The 21,813-nt window shown below is 36.6% G+C and overlaps 1 protein-coding gene across 2 annotated transcripts in view; it reads left to right on the forward strand.

The window, feature by feature from the left end:
- Nucleotides 1-21,813, forward strand: part of DGKB (diacylglycerol kinase beta) — a 645,545-nt gene that overhangs the window by 603,604 nt on the left and 20,128 nt on the right. The window contains exons 22-23 of one of the 2 annotated variants that reach the window (XM_061197732.1): nt 6,129-6,249; nt 7,326-7,386. In XM_061197732.1, the coding sequence (XP_061053715.1) occupies nt 6,129-6,249; nt 7,326-7,386 (182 nt within the window). Of the gene's footprint in view, nt 1-6,128; nt 6,250-7,325; nt 7,402-21,813 lie in introns of those variants that run through there. The other variant, XM_061197733.1, reaches the window with a different exon arrangement.

The following is a 21,813-nucleotide window of genomic DNA, read 5'->3' on the forward strand; positions in this document are numbered from 1 at the left end:
TTTGGATAGAAGTCCTTTCAAAAAGTATTTTGTGTTTCTCAGCCTTCTTATAGACTCTTCAGAGTATAATTCATACACATGACCTGGAGTAGTCATTGTGAATGTGAGTTTTATACTGTATTATAATTTGGTGACAGCATCTGAAATGATTTACTGGTGGGATTATTAATGGTACCATTTTAAGGTATCATATATCTCTTTGTAGTATTTTTTCTTTCAATTACTGATAACATTTAATTGGTTAGTTCTTACTGTTGTCCATATGTACAATAACATGGATTTTGGAGTCAAGCAACCTAGCTGGAAAACCAGATTTTCAACTATGTGTGAAGACTTGAACAGGTAACATAGTTTCCTCATCAATAAAATGGGGAGAATAATACCAGCCTCAAGGAATTGTTGGGAGTCTTAAATGGAAAAAATGCCTGTAAATCCCTTAGCAGAGAGCCTGCTCACAGTAGGCGTACCATATATATAATCTCCATTTTCTTGATACACCTGTAATTGTATAGTAGGTTCCCTGAGGTGCTAAAATTTTGTTTTAAATATACTTGTACTGTGAAACACAGAGTTCATATTAATACATTTTTGCTTAGCTCTGTCCACTCGGGTCCTTTGCTAATTGCATTTTCTAATTTATGGAGGTAGGGGAAAACAGCTATTTATGTTCATGGGGAGTACATCTAAATTAAGAATCAATGGGCAGGGCTTCCCTGGTGGCGCAGTGTTTGGGAGTCCGGCTGCCAATGCAGGGGACATGGGTTCGAGCCCTGGTCCGGGAAGATCGCGGAGCAGCTGGGCCCATGCGCCACAGCTGCTGGTCCTGCACTCTAGAGCCCGCGAGCCGTAGCTGCTGAAGCCCGCACGCCTAGAGCCCATGCTCTGCAGTAAGAGAAGCCACCGCGATGAGAAGCCCGCGCACCGCAACGAAGAGCAGACCCCACTCACCGCAACTAGAGAAAGCCCGCACCCAGCGACGAAGACCCAACGCAGCCAAAAATAAATAAATAAATTTATTAAAAAAAAAAAATCACTGGGCAATAAATGGACATGTTAGAAAAGAATCCTTGAAGCATTTGCTTTGGTGGAGGAATTTCATACGTCCCTTGGCTTTTTAAAAGTTTATTCTGGATCCTCAGGCATGTTTCAAATGTCTGCTAGATAAAACAAGCATCACTGGAAGGCATATAATCTTCCCACAATCAGAAGGTACAACTCTATAGCTAGCTTCGTCTCGCCCTGGCCAAATAAGGACTTAATTGTTGGTGATATAATTAGCAATTTAGGTGATGACAAAAAGTCCTTGCTGAGTCAATGAGTGTGCCCCAGGACATAGCTGCCCCCTGTGTTGCAGCATGTTGCTGGACACCATGCATGAAGGAGTATGTCCTGCCCTGCCTCCACCCCATTCCTCTCCCTTCAGTACACACTATATTCAACGAAATGCCAAAATGCTACAACCCACATTCAGTCTGTGTTTGTAATGCATCCTCTTCTGTTCCCTACATATGGCAGTCTGAAACAATTACATAATGAGACATATTATCAGGGTATAACTGTCAAAAATGAAGAGCCTAAGCTATGAATAAATATTATCCATTTATTAGCTGTCCTGCTCCTGTGTTCTCAAATCTATACTGGACCCCTGACTTTCCGATTTTACGTTCATACCCCTGATTCCCTGTGTAACACTAATGCAGCACTTACAATGTTCAGGAAAAGATATCCAAAGTCATAAGGCAAATTAAACTCTAAAGTAGAGTTTCTTATCATTTTTGAGTTGCAATCCTCTTTGCCAGTCTGGTGAAATCTACTGACTCTTCTCAGAGTAATGTTTTAAAATTCCAAAAAAATATGCAGGATTACAAAAGAAATCAATTATATTGAAATGTTGTTAAGATTTTGATTTAGTGATATATGTGCTTCTTTTCAAAATATTTTTATTGGAGTATAGTTGATTTACAGTGGTATACAGCAAAGTGAATCAGTTATACATATACATATATCCACTCTTTTTTAGATTCTTTTACCATATTAATAAATTACCTTTAGAAATCTAGGAGGGGCTCAATAATTATTAAGGTGTCAGTAAAGATTAGTATAAATAGAATTTTGAAATATTGCAACAACTGTAATGAGATATGGAAATATCTATGATATCGGTCAGTGACAAAGTCAGAGATATTTCTACTACGACTGTGGTTTCTTGCCTAAATTTATAATTGAAAGAAGTGCTTAATTTCAATTACATGTTAGTGAAAAAGTTACCTTCTTCTGCATTCAGAGTCACTGCCCCGTGTTAAGAATCTTGCTCTGCTATATGCCAGTTTCGGTTATTTCATTAAGTTTCTTCCCTCTGAAGTACCTCTTCTAGACTCTCTATTTTAAATATGAAAATACCAAATTTGGCAGAGTCTCTTGCCTCTGTTGTACCCCTGGAGCAATTTGGAAAGATATGCTAACTCTTTCAGAAACGTACTATTTTTCCCCTTCAGAAGTACATCTCATATCATTAATTGATCAAAAGCACTGTCTTCCTTGGAATAGACACACTTCCCAATATCAGGAGGTCAGGCTTTCTCAGTGCTCAGCGGATGACTCCCCCAGGGGGAGCTCTCACCTGCATCTCCTGGCCCAGATGCAACTTCTGCCTTCCTACCTATGATTCTTCTTTCACACGCAAGAAAGCCAACCAGATGCAATGACTGAGCATAATGCTGAATGTTAAGGTGCTCTAGTTTCTTTTGTAACCGAGTTACTTAGAAACTTTGGTATTACATGATTGATAACAAACTGATTATAAGAAACCTCACAGTACATGAGTGTGGTGAGATGCCACGGTTGAGAGCAGCTCTTTTACGCACCAATACACACACTGAGGAATGAGTGCTCGGACGTTATGTCTTTCAGGCCACTGTGATGCCATTAGGATTTATAGTGGCAGTACTAAAGTGAAAAAGTCAGTGGCCCAAAATAGTTAATGTTTCTCTTAGGCAGAGTTTGGCACTTTCTCTCTAAAGGTCCAAATAATAAATATTGCAGGTTTTCTGGGCCATGTGATTTCTGCTGCAGCCACTCTCTTCCGCCATTGTAGTGTGAAAGCAGACGTAGACAAAACCTAAACGAATGAGTGGCTGTGTCCCAATAAAAACTAATTTGTGAATGGTGCCATTTGAATTTAATGTATCTTCAGATGTCACAATATGTCATTTAAAATTTTTTTTTCCATTTGTAAACATGTAAAAACCATTCTTAACTTGCAAGCCATACAAAAATAGGCAGTGGGCTGGTTTCGGTTCATGGGCTGTAGTTCAGTACTCCTACTTTTAAGTATGAAAGCAATAGCCAGGTAGCAGACCAATTAAGGAGGTGAATCTGGTTGGTTATGACATCCCAAGGGACCTGCACTTAAAGTAAATTTTAGCTAGAATGTGATGTGAGGAAGTCTTTGATGTTTCTAGATGGTACTACATGTAGAAACAGAATTCAAAATTATATAGAAATTATCTTTGTCTGAAATCAGTCAGGACCCTGACCTCAAAGACAATATGTAAGAGGCAGCAATTGTACACAGACGTTGCAGGCTTCTGTATAAAAAATGTCGAAGTGTTTATGGGAGCAAATTGATGCAGCACAAATTAGAATTTCTTTTTTTTTCTGAACACTTAATTAGAAGGAATATGGTATTTATTTACTTTGACCAGAGCTAGTAAATAGACCACCATTTCTCTACAGTTCTTTGTGTTAGCAAGAACATGAAAGTTTGAAAGCCTAGGTCTTCTAAATCTGTAAGAAATGTCTTCATTACCAATTATTAATGGTAGAATTGATTTTCATGGCATTTTTGCAGGGAGAAAAACAAAGACAAATTAAAAGAAAGAAAAAAACCAGAAGGAGGGTGGTAGACAGTAGCAATATGGTGTGGGTGTAGACAATCCCTGTGATTCATGGAGAAGTTAGGGCTTATACAGATTAACTCTCTTGTGAGAAAGTATTTCGTTTCTTGTAGAATAGTTTCCATCAACCAGATCCTTACAGAAATCAGCATAACATTTCACCTATTTAAGAATCAAGCAGTGGAAGATATGTAATACTAGATATGAACTTCACTTTTGTGGTGGTTGTTGTTTTATAAATATCACCAGACACACATCTGGGGTTTTAGCGCTTGCCACAGTGCAGTTTGCCGGTTGACATGTATCTAAAAAATGCGTATATTAACACCCAGGCTATAGAGCCAAGCACATTTTAGTGCCGGCTACAGCTGAAAGAATATGTTTCCATTCCTTGTCCATCTGTTCTTGGCAACATAAATTTAAACTAGAAACACAGAATAAGTTTCATGAGAAATAAGTCTAAATAGGGTTTAGAACAGCAAGGTGAATGTTCTCGGTTATTAGGACTTGTGAACGTTTGATCTGGTAGCTGGGTGATCGTGTCCACGTGAAGAAATCTCATGCTGCAGCTAGAGCTTAAAGTTTAAAAAGTAATAGTTTTTTTAAAATCAGTTCTCTTCAAAAAAAAATACAGTGGATTGGTTACACTTTTTGTTTTCAGGGCCTATATAATATTTGCCAAAGATCATGGGCCTAGCAAACTTTGAGATTTCAAAGTGCTGTTCACCACACATTTGAACAACGCTGAAAATATGTCGTTTATTTCTCTGAACTTCGTGCTAAAATGGATTCATTAGCGGGGAATGAGGGCTTTCTGTACAAAATGGAGTACATACAACACACACATGCTGGTTTTTCTTCAAGTGCACCCTCAGCTACGACTAGCTATTACATGGTTATCTGTATAATCATCATGCCCTACCCTATGCCACTCTATGCCACCCCCTCCAGCTTTTGTTGCTACTAAAACAATATTAAACAATTTATTGACATTTGAAAATACATGGGATTACATGAAAATATCAGTATAGAAAAGGACCATATATGTGCACCTAGAATTTTACCTTCAAATCAAAGGTTCAGGCATTCTGAGCCAAATAAGTAAGCGAAGGGGCTGTGTGCTGAGACTGCGCTCTGTCGGCGTTTACTGACGTGAGTAGTTGCTCTGCTTTCCCGCTGAGTGAAAGTCTTCAGGTTGAAAAGGGACTTTGGAGCTCACACAGAACACTCTTACTCCCTAAATAAGAAATATTTCTATAAGTTTTAAAAGTATCTCTCTTTGGTGTGGCTCATTTATCAAATACAGCACTGTGGTTATGCCTCAAAGTGATTGGATTCAAATTTTGGCTCTGTCACTTCCTATGTATGTTAATATGAATAAATTAGCTTCTCTAATTTTTAGCTTCTATATCTGTAAATTCTAATAATCATATTTGTCTTCAACTGGTTTTGCGGGGGGAGCAAGTGAGGTGATATACAGAGAGTGACTAGTCCAGTGACAGGCATTTAGGAAACACTCGGCAAGCAATATGCAATGCTATTAGCCTCTTTTTACTGTCCTCTGGTAAAAAAAAAATTATGATTGTATTGTGCTAATTATCTAACCTACTCCCAAGTAGAATTTGGTAGCACATTCCTTATCATAAAAAAAAAAAAATTGCTGTTTTCAAGTTCAAGAAAAACTTGACATCCTGCTCAAGTTTACTTATGATTTTGGACAATTCACTCAATGATTTAGGGCCTCAAGTCTTATCTTTAAGTTGAGAAACTTTAATTCCATGATCTCTAAGGTCTTTTTTTCGAGTAATTTAACAAAATCATGTTTGACAGCATATCCTCATACTTTATTTATAGTATTGAAATGTGTATTTGCTGCCAAATGTCTGATGTGGGATGTAAAATGTTCCATATATACATGTGGAATAACGTTAAGTTTGTTGATGTTAAAAACTACTGGTATATTTTTTGGCATTATTTGGCTCAGAATCCATTCTTCCCGTTCTGTTTTAGAATAAGCTGACAGCACATCTTTTTCCACAGCACCTCAGGGTCTGGTTAAACTGAGAGTTTCAAAAGTAGGCCATCTTTTCGTTACTTTTAGTAGAGTATCCAAGACAGAGAAGCTTTCTTTGTGAAGTAGCTTTCATTTTTCATTTCCATAACACCCAATGACGTGAAATTGTGCACATATGCATACGCACTGTAATTTACAAGGTTTCTGTTTTCTTTCAGATCTGAGTGATCAGCTGCTGGAGGTGGTTGGCTTGGAAGGAGCCATGGAGATGGGGCAAATATACACAGGACTGAAAAGTGCTGGGCGGCGGCTGGCTCAGTGCTCCTCTGTGGTCATCAGGTAGCTCTTTATAATTGAGAAAGGAGGTTGACATGACATAACTACAAATTAATTAAAGCCATACAAGACTCTGATAAGCATGTTTGTTTTATCTGTGCCTCAAGTTATCAGTGATTAATGCTGATATATTTCAAAATAATGAAAATTGACAGTATTTACAAAGTTTTGGTTCACTATTACTTGCCATGTCCATTGGAATTTGATTCTCTTTTGTTGAGACCGTGGATACAATTCTAACATACAAATTCTACCCCCTCTAATCTGGCTCACACTCAGTTTAAGTTACTGAAGCATCAAAATATCTACTGGGCAAATTACCCAATGAAAACACTGTTGACGCACCATTAACTTACATTCTTTCATGGACTAAAGTCTACCATTGCTTCTATAAATTAAATAATGGATTATTATAAAGTAAGATTTTATATGTGTATTACATTTAAATCTTTAAAAAAAACATTTTTTCAAAATTTTACCTGTAGAGAAAAGGTCTATTTTTACCCTAACGTGAAACCACAGATTATAGCACAGATATAATTGGTGTTATATATATGAAAGTGTTGATACTGGAAAATCTGAGATGTCAAACACTTTTTCTCCCTGTTTACAATGTGGGTTTGCATGAAAACAAGGGAGGCCCTTTTGGCTGTAGGAATTCTGATTGTGGCATTAAACATAAACCCTACATTTGTCTTTTGGCATCCAGAATTTTTCTTTATATCACGACAGTTCCCAGGAAGCTCTTAACATTCCTGTAACTAAGATACCTTTCAAGGTATTCATTAATAGTCAAGAGTTGAAGTTCCAGGACTTCCCTGGTGGTCCAGTGGTTAAGACTCCGAGCTTCCAATGCAGGGGGTGAGGGTTTGATCCCTGGTTGGGGAACTAAGATCCCACATGCCACGTGGTGTGGCAAAAAAAAAAAAAGTTGAAGTTCCTTTCAAAGAGATAACTTGAGAGCAGAGCCCAGCTATTACCATATTTGCATTCCCTGGTCTCATAATTTTTTATGGGACATATAGTCTGTTGTATCAAGTATTTCCATGTTAAACTTAAAATGAAGTATTTTTCCCCAGGACTAGCAAGTCTCTGCCAATGCAGATCGATGGGGAACCATGGATGCAGACCCCATGCACCGTGAGTACAGAGTAATTAAAATGCTATGTCACTTTCAATTTTGCTTCCCAGATACTATATATTCCCATAACTAACTAATCACATACTCCTATAAGTAAATAATCACAATACCTAAGCTTTGGACTTATCACCCAGTACCGTTTTATTTATTTATTTATTTATGTGACAGAGCCAATGCGTTCAGGTTTTAGGCATTATATGCCCTTGGCAATGGTTAGCATTTGAATGTTTGTGTTAGCGAAAGTATAATCTTTGGATACCTTAGATCGATTATAAAGTCTGGAACTAAACAAAATTGATAAAGTTTCTCTTAACCTTTCTTGTACTTATTTCAGAACGCCTTATAAGAAAAATATTTATGGGATCTTCAAACATAATTCTCCCTGAATTTATTACCCATCTGTTCTTTTGCCTCCATTTGGGGATTTGAGGTCTTCCTTCTCTATAGAAAAACTACCATTGTAGTTGTTCTCTGCATAACGAGATATTATTTAACTCAGACATTTAGATCTCCCTAAATTTCATTTGTATAGTGAACATTTTATTGCATTTCAATAATATGCTAGGCACTTCTCTTGGCACTGAGAATAGAAACCTGATCAATAATAAAACATTGGAATAATAGAACATGGAATAGAATGTATTCGATAATATAATTGTCCTCAAGGAACTTACATTCTGATAATAGGAGATTAAATAAATAAATATAAACAAACAGATGCATAATAAATATAACTTTTGATTACTAGAGTTATGAAAAATGACAGAGAGGAACTGGGTGCAGTATGAAGAGTACTACTTTAGATAAGTGAGTCTGGGAGGCCTTTTTGAAAGAAAGGTCAAAAGCTCAGTATGTTAAACAGTAAGAAGGATGATGGAACGAAAGTTTTTAGAGGTTGGGTGAGAGTGTAAGAGGTAAAGTAGAAAAGACGGGCAGGGGACAGATCAAGTAGAAAAAATGATGGTTTTAGAATTAGCATCTGATTCTAAGTGCAATAGGAAACTATTGAAAGATTTAAACACTCTTCTCAGGGAGAAGGGAAATTTAGTCCCTGTGCCATGTTTTAAATCAAGAAGGATTCATGGCAATAAAAATATCGAACATTTATTAAGCTTTTAGTTTGTGCCACATAGTTTGAGACACTTTGACCTGTATTGACAAATTTAATTCTCACAGAAATCCTATAATAAGCTTCATTTTGTGGATAAAGGCAGACAAAGGTTAAATAGTTTGCCTGATTCCACCCAGATAGTAAGTGGCAGAGTAGAACTTGAAACGCAGGTAGCCTGGCTCCACTGTCTGCACTCTTCATGGCTACTCCCCACCCTGGATCTCCACCTGAGAAGGCCCCAGGCCATCCCTGTGACCCTCCGCTCCAGAGTATGACCTTTGATAAATCACTTACTGCCTCTCCCTAGCTTTAAAAAGTCTGTATCTATTAAAACATAATTAGTGCATTATAATACTTGTAGCTTATTTCACACAAGCTCTTCTAATGACTCTTTTGTTAACTTTTCTCTCAGCGAGTAACAGGATATTCGTTTCACCTATTAATTATCATGATCTAAACAATTGTTAAATTAGTAATTTTTATATAACGACTATTTAATTTTCTCTCCGTGTAAACTCTCTTATTCATTTAAAACATTTATTGCAGTCAACACAGTGGACCAAGAACTGTACTAGACTATGGCTCGTTATTTCACATTCTGGCATACTCTTCTTTTCCTAGAACCACATGGAGATCTGAACTTTAAATTTCACTTTAACTAAAGAGAATATTTAGTATTCATAGCGTTGGTATGGTTGAACTTAAGAGTGTTCTTTGCTTCAACTGAATAACACGTTTCTCTTACAGAACATAAAAATGGTAGAATGTTAAAATTCTTCGCTGAATTTAAATATCCATAAGCTGATACTCAATTTATGAAGAAATTGCTCTAGATATAATTTTAGAGCACAGCAGAAGTTCTGCTTTTCTTTAAGTGGAATATATAAAATAGAAAAGCATGTGATAAGTAGGTCTTGATTCTTACATCAATTAATATTTTTTTAAGAATCAGAGTAATATAAATTCTGAAGTTAGGTGTGTTGATGGTTGCACGACAGTGTGAATGTACTTATGCCATTGAACTGTATACTTAAAAATGGTTAAAATGGTAAATTCTATGTTACATATATTTTATCACAATAAAAATAGTAATTGAAAAAAAATTAAGGTAATATTTACTTACAAATTTCACTAATCCTAAGTTCCAATTACCAGGAAAAACAAAAACCAAAAAGCTTAAAACTGTCTCTTCACATGTTGTAATTATTTTTATGACCTTTTCAATTATCTCACTATAAAGTAGTCAACAGAAACTTGTTAGATACTCCTCTGTTCACAGTTTTGTAATAGTCACTGAGTTAACAGAGAATGGATTTTAACCATTTAACAATTAGCAATGTTAATAAGCATAACAAACTAAAGACACAATTAATTCTAGAAGACATTATATTGAAACAGTTCGTGAAGAGCCTTTCTTTAGGGTGGACTCCAGAGCCTAACTCTATTCCCCTTCCTATCTTCCTCCCCATTCCTTCCTCCTGACCACTTCGAACATACTGACTCTGTTGTCCGTATGTTCCCATTGTGGGGAGAAAAAATGAGCAGCTTAGGGAGGAGACAAGGAAGAGCAGTAATATATGGGACGTCATACACTAGGTCGGATTTCATTTTGTATCTGCACACCCAGCCCTCCCACCCCAATTTATTCTGAGTGATGGGTGTCTAGTAAAGTTTCATTAAGTGAGGAGTGACCATACTAAGACTCAAATTCAGTGTAACCAAAATGAACGCATCATGTACCTCCTTCCATCTCCTCCCCACCCACCATATAATGACTTTTTCTTACATTCCAAAATTCCTGCTCCTCCCTTTACCATATTGAGTTAGTGGAGCCCAGTGTTTCCTAAGCTAGAAATCTGAGAGTCATCCTATACTTCTCTCCATACCCTAAAATTCACTAACTGTGCCCACTTGATAATATGTCATATTTCTGGACTCTTTTCTTTTAATCCCTACCACCATTGTCCTAGGTTTGGCCCGTTTCATTTCTCCTCTCTCTCAGCAATAGCCACATCAGTCTTTCCCCATCCCCATTTTTTTTTTTCTATTTAGATCCATCCTTCACTTTTCTACCAAAATGATCACCATAAAATGCTAATCTCACAATGACACTCTTCCAATTAAAACTTTCTATCTGATAAAATATAGTTTGAATCGGGCTTCCTGTTTCACTGCTATCATCACTTACTTCTTTTTCATATTTTCATATACTTTCCTCTTGCCCAGATAAACCTTTCTCCTTCTTTAGTTGAGTTACACAACTCATCTTTTGAGACTCATTTCATGCTGCCACTCCTCCATAAATTCTGTTTTGAATATCACCCCTCCCTTCACTCTATCCCGTCCCTGACCCCAACTAGTCTAAAAGCGCAGCCCCAGTGCTTCATAGCTTTATCAAAGAACTAACTACGTTAAATTGAAGTTATCGGCTTTTCTGACTAGCTTCTGGGTAGACGTAAGCTTATTAAGGTCAGGCACTATGATTTTAGTCATCCCTGTACCTGCAGAGCATAGCACTGTGCCTCGCACATCATTAGGCTACCAACACCGTGTGCATTTTGAATTTGTGAGTTTCTTAAATAATTCTTGGGGCAGTATAATAATTTTAAAAAATGCTTTCTACTAAATCTTTCACTGAACATAATGTAGGTTGGCTAGCAATTCATTCACATATTTTTCATATATACATACATGTAAAAGTTATTTTGAGTTATCTTTATTCATTACATTCTCAAAGCGAAGAATTTTGAATGTATCGGAGAAGAAATACTTTCTCAGCATTAAAAGATTTAATCTCTTTGTTTCCTGAAATAGGACGATTAAACTTTTGGGCCACTTCCCTCTGCATTATCAATTATGTATTCATTTTACACATTGTGTAGGCTACATTCTGTTAATACATTGAAATATTAATAGTCATGTACTAGTTATTACTTGTGTTACTTTTATGAAAAGTAATGCCAAACAGGTTGTAATGCAATATCACTCTGGGTGCTTTGTCTATGATTAAGTCAGAAAGGATTCCTGAAACTTTCTTCCATGTGGTAGAGAATGGGAGGGAAGTCATGAACAGATCATAAGCTAAATGGTGAAATGACCACAGGTAAAATATGAAAGTGATAGCTGAAGTCAAGACAACTTCTGGAAGGCATTTACATGTGTTTTGGTCTCTCTTTGCCTGTTTTAAATACCTTCCTTGGTATAATACTTCTCAGGACTCTGACCCACTTGCCCAGTCTCAGCCTCTCGTATTAAATACCTTCAACACTCAACTCAGCCCTGAGCTGGTAATTAGCCAATCCCCGCCAAGCCTGGTAGTCTTACTGCTTTAAGTGTGATCCCTAGTATTCTTGGGACAGACACTTGTCGTTTAGTGCCCTAAGAGCCACTGCCTCCTTCAGTCCCCATTTCCACTGAGTGGACCATTCTATAAGATGCTGCTTTCTGACTTGCATGCCACTTTCCTTCTCTGGCTCTAGCTTCTAGTTGATTCAGACATAGGCTAGTTGCCTAGCTTTTGCTCGTACCCTCTCTTAGGAAGGCTGGATCTTTTTCCCATGGCCCTAGACACTGCAGTTACTTGGAGTTTATCTTCATTTTGACGCTCGTTTTTGCAAAGAGAATATATTCAGCACAGCTTTAAAATGTAAGCTCTTTAAAAAGAGGAACAGTGTTTCAGGGCCTATTAAATTTTTACTTATGTGTTTGTTGTTATTATTTAAAATAATCATAATTTTAAAGTGTTATTTAATCTTAAATCATTTGTTGAAATACAATTTAATCTCAGGACATTAAGATAGAAAATAAGCATTTTATAAATGTAAGATTTTCCAGTCCCAGGAATTTAGTGATATGTAGATGAAGGCTAATTGAATTTACAAAACACTGAGATGTCGTTGAGATGTTTGGAAGAAACCATGGTAATAATGCTTAACAATATTTAGCATCATTTATGATATACCAGTTTCTGTTCTGTATATTCATATTTATTTTTATTTAATCCTCAGAACAACCCTAAGAAGTCAGTAAAGTTATTATAACTCCCATATCATAAATTTAAAAAAAAAAACCTTGAAGCAGATAAGCCAAGCATCTTGACCAAGGCCACACAGTTAGTCAGTGGGCTCTAATGCCTTTTCCCTTAATTATGATGCTTTGTTGCCTCACTCAGTGGCTTGTATTAGTAATCAGTTACAACTCTATCATTTATAACAGAATTCAGTTCTTTTTCACCTTATTTACATTTTTTTCTCTTTACTTAATACATTATTTTTTGCTTCCCAGTATAGCCAAAGCCATCCATCACATTGCCAGAATTACTACTGAACAACATAACTATGATCATCCAACTCCCTGATCTCAAAGTTCATTGCCTCCTCATTTCACACAGCATAGAGTTCAATATCCTTGTCATGGCATTAAATCATTCTCCCAAGGCTTCCATCAGCCAACCATGCTTCATAGGGACCACTCTCCAAAGGCTTTCTACTCATACTGCTTAATTATGTACCTGCAATCTCCATCCCCTATTTTGTGGTTTAGAAATAGACACATTTTTCTGGCCTTCAAGCAGGCTCCCAGGAAATCTGTGGTTTCTTCCAGCAGTTCTGTAGGACCCATGGTTTGCATTTCTTTCATTTAATCTTACCTACGGTTTATTATTTTGCCTGAATTAATTATCCTGTGCTGTTGGGATATATATATTTTTATAAGTTACTTCAAAATCTTTCTGGAAAGTGATGGGATATAAATACATATATGCTAAAAATAAAATAAAATCCCTTCCTTCAATGCCAAGCTTAGCAACAATTTCCTCACGAAACCTTTTAACTCCCCATCTGTGTGAAATAACTGCCTGATCCTTTGTACTCCTGTGACTCTCTGTTAATATCTTCTTAATGCCATCCCGGTGCACAGCTTTGTATTTCAGCAATGCATGTATGTGTCCAGCTCTTCTGACTTAATTGTAAACATTTTATGATTTCATCCTTAATTCCTCATCATACCTCACGTAGTGTCTTTTACATAATACGGTTTCGGATGAGAAGTCCACATGTGAATCATTGCTCTGCAATATGTAATGCATCATTTTTCTCAGGCTGCTTTCAGGAATGTTTCCCTTTGTCTTTACTTTTCAGTACTTTGATTTTGATGAGTGGGCGTGGATTTCTTTAAGCTTATTCTGTTTTAGTTTCTCTGAACTTCATGAATCTGTAGGTTTATGTCTTTTGCCCAATTGGGAAGTTTTCAGCCATTATTTCTTCAAATACTGATTTAAGCACCCCAGTCTTTCTCCTTTCCTTCTAAACTCTGATGACATGTTTTAGATATTTCTGTAGTATCCCAATATCTGAGTCTCAGTTAATTTTTTCTTTCTTCTTTGTTCTTTCTATTGCTCATATTGGATAATATCTATTCATCTATATTCAAGCTCACTGACTTTTTCCTCTCTTATCTCCGTGCTGTTCTTTTTTTTTTTTTTTTTTAATTTTTATTTGGTTGTTCCGGGTCTTAGTTGTGGCAGGCAGGCTCCTTAGTTGTGGCATGTGAACTCTTAGTTGCGGCATGCATGTGGGATCTAGTTCCCTGACCAGTGATAGAACCCCGGCCCCCGGCATTGGGAGCGTGGAGTCTTAACCACTGCACCACCAGGGAAGTCCCTCCATGCTGTTCTTGAGCCCATGCAGTTAACTTTTATTTTGGTCGTTGAGTTTTTCCGTTGTAAAATTTTCAGTTGGTTCCTTTTTTTTTTTTTTTCCATATCCTCTATTTCTCAGCTGATAGTCTCTATCTTACCTTTCATTTCAAGAGTGTGTGCCATTACTTCTTGGAGCATGGTTATAGTTGCTGCTATAAATTTCTTGTCTGGTAATTCCAACACTTTTATCATCTCAGAGGTTGCATCACTGGCTGTCTTTCCCCTTGGGAGTTTTTGAGATTTTCCTGGATCATCATGTATTAAAAAATGTTGGATTGTATCCTAAAAATGATACAATCATGTTATTAGACTCTAGGTGTTGTTTAATTCTTGTGGGAAATGTTGATTTGTTATTGTTGTTTCTATTTTAGCAGGTAACTGACCCAGTTAGTTTCAGGCCACAAATCCAGATCTGCTGCCTGTGAGCTGTGGTTCTAATGTCAGTTCAATTTTCAAAGTTTTTGCAGTGTTACTTAGATTTATCCTACATGTACAAGATCCACAGGCTTATCTGGAACCTGGGTGGTGGTCTATCCCCTAATTCAGTTCTCTACATTGTCAGTATGCTTCATAAGGTCAAATCTGTGCATACACTGCTCAGGGGTAAACTCAGGAGATCACATACAACTTTAAGAGATAGTCTTTTTGAGGCCCTCTCCACTCTAGGATCTCCCTGATGTTTTTTGACTCCCAGGACTCCTCTGACTAGAAATAGAAGGCTTTCATTTCTCTGAACTGCCATGTACTTCTTCATATAGTATCTGCTTCCAGGGCCCTGTGGTAAGGGGATGAAGAGAGAAAAAAATCAGCAGGTATTTGCCCATGCTTTTGGGACCGTAGTTTCATTGACCAGAGAGAAGGGCTTTCCTTCAGTGGAGTTGTAGGCACCTGCCACTGCTATGGAATTGCCAGGGGACTGGGATGGGAGAGATTGGGGTGGCGGGGGGAGGGGGAGATGACACAAGATACTTCCCTCACCCTCTCTGACCTCTCCCTGTATGTCCTTCATTTCCTACCCCAGAAACAGGGCTTTTCTTGGAGCTTTCCATCTGTACTTGGTGTACTGTTCCAGGTTTTGAGCTGCCTTTAATTCCAGACTGGGGAATATAAGAAGGGAGAAAAAACAGGAAGGTCATCACTGGCTCAGTGGCACTTCATGCTCTGGTTTCCTTCCCCAATCTACGTGCTGTCATTTGCTTTTCACCAATCCTCAGTTAGCTGCTCCGTGCATTCTGTGCAGGGTTTGTAGTTGCCTTCAGAGGGAGAGACAGGGTAGCATGTGCTTACTTCTTCTTGACTAGAACTGAAAACACCACCACTCTCCTTAGATTTTGTATATGGCCATTTTGAGATCTGCATGAATAGTCCCCATCAGATTGGTATATTATTAGCCAGAAGTACTTATCTGCCAACTTACAGATTTCACAGTACAGTCCCCATTTACATATATTTTACAGAAATGCTAAATAAGTCTGAGAACTGCTCTAAACCTTGAATTATAAATCTTATCCATTTTGAGAAAACTTCATTAATTTTTTCCCATTTTTGTGTCCTGCATTTAGGCAGTTGAGACTACATTTACCTTGTTATTTGAGTGAAAATAATTGACCAAAAAGGCAGAGATTCTCTACTCACCTATAAAGATAAAGTTAAGTTTTATGTATTTCTCTAGGCAGTAATGATGTGGATGACCACACGAGATGTTTTTTTAGATTACTTTGTCTGTAGGCAAACATTTTAAGAGTATTGCAAGTAAGTTATGTGATTATATGGGAGGCTTTTAGACCGTGGAGGTGAGGTTAGGTGAATGTTCAAGGTCATGAAGCAAAGAGTTATAAAACTGGGAGTGTTTCTAACTTGTTTTTCTACTCCTAAACCTGTCATCAGTTCATTAGGCTTATTTGCCTAAGGGTAAAAAGTTGAGAGAGAAGAAAATACAAGGTCTCTGAAATTTTCTGTGATGCATAGCAGTGAGCGTAAAACAGGCAGCCAGGCAGTGAGACTTTCTCGGGCAGCTCTAACCACAGCAAACCAAGCATAGGGCACTTACAGTTGAGAAGCAAATTAAGCAATTTTAAGAAAGAGATTGTTTTAACAGCCCTTTCAACTCACTTGTAAAGCTGAATATCATGAAAATTCTTTCTGCTTGGGAATACCATTTGAATGAGAATTTCACATGATATTATATTAGGAAGTACAAGGATATCAGACAGATTACTTGTTTCCATAGTTTATATGCTTACATCTCTCTTGATTACTACAGATACAGTAAATACTTTTAAAGGCAAATTGTGGCTAGAACAATGTTTCCTGAAAAGAAGCTACTAAATCCTAAATATAAACAGAACATTAAAAGATTTATGGGGAGAATGGGACAAATTTAAGAAGTAGGAAAATAGCTAGAATTTGCTTATCTTTATGGCAGGTGAGTCTCTTTATACCTACTACCTGGATTAACTGATCACAGACCTGGGAACTGAAAACAGGTTAGAAATTACAAAACCTTACCACTCTTTAATTATAGAATCTCAACCATTTTATTACAACTTCTGTATGTCAGCTTTTTATTTGAAACCCATTCTAGGTTTTAATATTTTAGAAGTTAGTTTGAGCAAGCTGGCATCCACAACTAAAATGGTCCACTTCTCTAGCCCATTAGCAGCAATTCAAAGTAGTCTGAGGTTAAAAATATTTTTCACTCCTTGAAAACAGTGTTTTATGGGATTTCTATATGAAGGGGAGGGAAAAACTGCTTAGTAATAGTACTGTGCAAAATAACTAGATCCCAATGGGTAGAAAACAGAAATAAAGGCCAGAATCCAGTGTCTCATATTTGTTGTATCAGTGACCTCTGGACTTCAGAGAATTACTTAATCTTGGAACTATTTCCTTATTCCTAAAACCAGCTACCTACAAACCACAAGAGAGTATTGAAGGGTTGTTGAAAATTACTTTGCATCACATGTATCAACACTGAGAAAGTATTAATTATTTTGTGGTGTATATTAAGTATTGTTGTATTTTATAATGCACCTGAATTTTCTTCTTTTTCATTGTTTAGACTTTCTTGTTATCCTGAATCATACAGGAAAAAATATAGTTAAACTCATGTTATTTTATGTTGGGATAGTATTTGACATCTATTTTAGATTTAACCAAAGTACTATAGAAAATGTAGCAGTGACTTTTACTGTTTTCCTATAATCACAGATAAACTCATACTGGAAAAAGATATCATTTCACCATAATATTTAACTTCTTTAGTAATTATCTAAAAGGAAAATTATATTAAAACTCATGCAGAATAGAATAGTGCATGAAACCTGCAGGTTGCCTAACTCTTGAATCTCCCAAGACCCTTGCATTAAGTTTATTAAGTTTAAATAATATTAAATAGTAGCTAATGTAACAGGTTGATTTCCTGGAAATTAGTCTTATTTTGAAAATTTTATAAGAATATTATTTTCTCATTAAAAGTTACACAGCTATTGAAACATGACACTTGCTGCCTTTGCAGACACACCGTAGTTTTTAACCCTCAATAGATATTTATTAATAAATTAATAAGAAATTCCTATTGAGTTATTGTTGCATTTTCAAAGTAAGTTATACCATTGAACTAGTAGTTCTTGCTTAAGCCATTGAAATCAGAGAAAATTGGCACTCTTTTTTTTTTTTTTTTTTTAGGTAAGAAGTAGATTTATTTAGAGAGATACAAATTCCACAGACAGAATGCGGTCTGTCTCAAAAAGCGAGAGCAGCCCTGAAATATGGGGTGGTTAGTTTTTATGGGCTGGGTAATTTCTTAGGCTAAAGAGTAGGAGGATTATTCCAACTATTTTGGGGAAGGGGTGGGGATTTCCAGGAATTGGACACTGCCCACTTTTTGGCCTTTTATGGTTGGCCTCCAGAACTGTCATGGTGCCTGTGGATGACAGACACATCATTTTTAAAGAATCATAAGCCGCTTTGATGGCTTACTTTAGAGGGGAAAAAAAGCAGGCAAGGTAACATGTGTATTTTTAGTGATAAAAGAAAAAGAGTAACCCATAAATTATCAGTAGGAAAATTGTCAATAGGTAGGTATAGACAGTGAATATTTTCTTGATATGCCTGGAAATTGCATTTTGCCTAATATTTAAATACAAAATAAGAATAAATCTTAAGAAAATACTGCCATTTGTTATTCCATGAGTCTAAATCTTGACATTTTGAGGAACAGAAAATTAACTAACAGTCTTCTGTCATCCTGAGACATATTTGGATAATCAGATTGCTGTTCTGGTGGGTATACTTTTTAAGGTGTGAGTGGTAGTGAGACTCCAAAAGCAGTTAAATAAAACATAAAGTAAAAGCGTCCTGTTACCTAAGACTTCATTGGTAAATACTCTTACATAATTTTGCATTTCTAAGCCTTTTTTCCCCAAAGACTGGCACGTTAGTGTTTAGTGGCATTAGTTTGTGTGTTCCGTTCCCCTGTTACTTATGCATTAATTAGTTTTGTTTACCTGTGCATAATTTTTTCCTAATTTCACAACAGTTGGGTTTTTTTTTTGTTTTGTTTTTTGTAATTGACAATGCAATTTACTGCATATGCGCTTTCTGGCCCCCAAACAGGAATGTTAAGGTGTAAAGCACCAACCTCTTCATCTCAGACTGTTAAAAAAAAGGATTGGTTGTGACTAATTTCCAATTAATTTGCAGTGGTTACAGGGAACAAAACAATTGCACCTACTAATTAAAATTTAAAATATTCCAAAGTGTCATCTTTAGGTGTCTTTGGAATATATAATTTCCATTTTAGTTCATTGCTGGATCTGTTAACACCCATGAGCTTGACAGCTCTATTAATTTAAAGACTCAGTAATACCTATTAGTACAAAACATGAAAAAAAATACCATTAATCATTTATTTTAATTTTGCAGCTCTGTCATTTTCTCAGTATGTTTTAAAATTATCATGACACCATAATGTGTACAAATCGACCTGGATGAAGGGGAAACGGATCACACTACTTAGGAGAGATACTGAAGTATGTTATTAGAGCTTAATTAATGCCAAACTGATTAGATTTGATTGCATTTTACACAAAAATATTTTAAAGAATTTTTTCTTACTATATTATATTTTAAAAGTTATCCCAAACAGGTTATGTTTACAATTATACTTACCTTTTTATAGCTCTTTTCTTTAATACATTCTATTTAAATATTATGAAATAAACCTACATTGTTCTCTTGTTTTTCATTGTGAAACCTGAATTAATTTACTCAGTTTTAATTTAGAAAAGTTCATTTCAGTTTAGCTCAAAGAAAATAGCGTCTCTCATAGATATGTTCTTTGATAGGAACTCCTAACCCAAAGTGGACACAATGTCCAAAGACATGAAAGGGCAAAAATTGAAATGAGAAATGTACTAAGTATATAATACCTTATACATTTATACTGATGTGATCCAGGACTGCTAAACACACTAAAAGTGATAAAATTATATGCACTTAACAGAATTATGTCATTAGCTTTCTAGAATACCAATAGTTATTTTATTTATATTTACATCTGGTTAAAAATTGAATATATTTCTCTAGAATGCATAAAGTTAATAGTCTCTTAGTTGATGTGCATCGTCGTACTAGTATGTAGATTTGATTTCTTTCCAGAGCAGTTAGAGGTCTCTCTTCTGGTGGCTACAAACTGTAGAATCGTAAGGCCTGAGTCTGACTTTTCTCCCACAATCTGCCTTGTGGAAGACCTTATCTAGCTCTTCATTTCTTCTGATTTTGTGTATTATAATTAGAAAATATGGCTAACTTATTCTAAGCTTTTCCTCAAAAGGCAACGTACTGTACTGTTGAAATTTTTTTTTTTTAATTAATTAATTTATTTATTTATTTTTGGCTGTGTTGGGTCTTCGTTTCTGTGCGAGGGCTTTCTCTAGTTGCGGCGAGCGGGAGCCACTCCTCATCGCGGTGCGGGCCTCTCACTGTCGCGGCCTCTCTTGTTGCGGAGCACAGGCTCCAGACGCGCAGGCTCAGCAGTTGTGGCTCACGGGCCCAGTTGCTCCGTGGCATGTGGAATCTTCCCAGACCAGGGCTCGAACCCGTGTCCCCTGCATTGGCAGACAGATTCTCAACCACTCCACCACCAGGGAAGCCCTGAAAGTTTTAAAGAGTAAGCCTTCTCATCCACAGTGTTTCATAGAGATATTCCCAGGATGGGTTACCAATTTCAAATCAGAATTTGAATGAAAAAAACTTAACAAAAATACACTGAATAGAATTTAATAATTTATTTTTTTATTTCCTTGAATAGTCAGAACACAGTTGCACATGTCTTATTTGAGAAGACTTTAAAAAAATGAGAGGATTTTAACATATTACAGACATACCTCGGAGATATTGCAGGTTCAGTTCCAGACCACTACAATAAAGCAAATATTGCAGAAAAGCAAGTCACATGAATTTTTTTGGTTTCCCAGTGCCTATAAGTTATGTTTATAGTATACTGTAGTCTATTAAGTATACAATAGCACTGTTTCTAAAATAGAATGTACAAACCTAAATTTAAAAATACTTTCTTGTTAAAAAATGCTAACTATCACTTGATCCTTCAGTGAGTCATAATCTTCTTGCTGGAGGAGGGTCTGGCCTGGATGTTGATGGCTGCTGACTGATCAGGGTGGTGGTTGCTGAAGGTTATGGTGGTTTTGGCAGTTTCTTAAAATAAAGCAACAATGAAGTTTGCTGCATCAGTGGACTCTTCCTTTCACAGTCAATTTCTCTGTAGCATCAATACCTGTTTGATAGCATTTTACCTACAAGAGAACTTGTTTCAAAACTGGGGTCAATCCTCTCAAACCCTGCCGCTGCTTTATCAGCTAAATTTATGTAATATTCTAAGCCCTTTGTTGTCATTTCAACAGTCTTCACAGAATCTTCACCAGGAGTAGATTCCATCTCAAGAAACCATTTTCTTTGCTCATCCTTAAGAAGCTACTCCTCATCTGTGAAAGCTTTATCATGAGATTGCAGCAATTCAGTCACATCTTCAGGCTCCATTTCTAATTCTAGTTCTTCTAGTTCTATTGCTATTTTCACCACATCTATAGTTACTTCCTCCACTGAAGTCTCGAACCCCTCAAAGTCATGTATGAAGGTTGGATCCACTTCTTCCAAACTCCTGTCAATGTTGATATTTTGACCTCTTCCCATCAATCAGGTATGTTCTTAATGGCATCTAGAACGGTAAATCCTTCCCAGAAGGTTTTCAGTTTACTTTGCCCAGATCCATCAGAGGAACCACTATCTGTGGCAGCTATAACCTTACAAAATGTGTTTCTTAAATAATAAGACTTGAAGGTCAACATTACTTCTCGATCTATGGACTGCAGAATGGATGTTGTGTTCGCAGGCATGAAAACAACAGTAATCTCATTGTACATCTCCATCAGAGCCCTTGGATGACCAGGTACATTGTCGATGAGCAGTAATATTTTGAAAGGAACCTTTTTTTCTGGGCATTAGGTCTCAACACTGGGCTTAAACTATTCAGCAAACCATGTTATAAACAGATGTGCTGTCATCCAGGCTTTGTTGTTCCATTTAGAGAACACAAGC

This window comes from Eubalaena glacialis, chromosome 8, assembly GCF_028564815.1.
Source record: "Eubalaena glacialis isolate mEubGla1 chromosome 8, mEubGla1.1.hap2.+ XY, whole genome shotgun sequence".
Lineage (NCBI taxonomy): Eukaryota > Metazoa > Chordata > Mammalia > Artiodactyla > Balaenidae > Eubalaena > Eubalaena glacialis.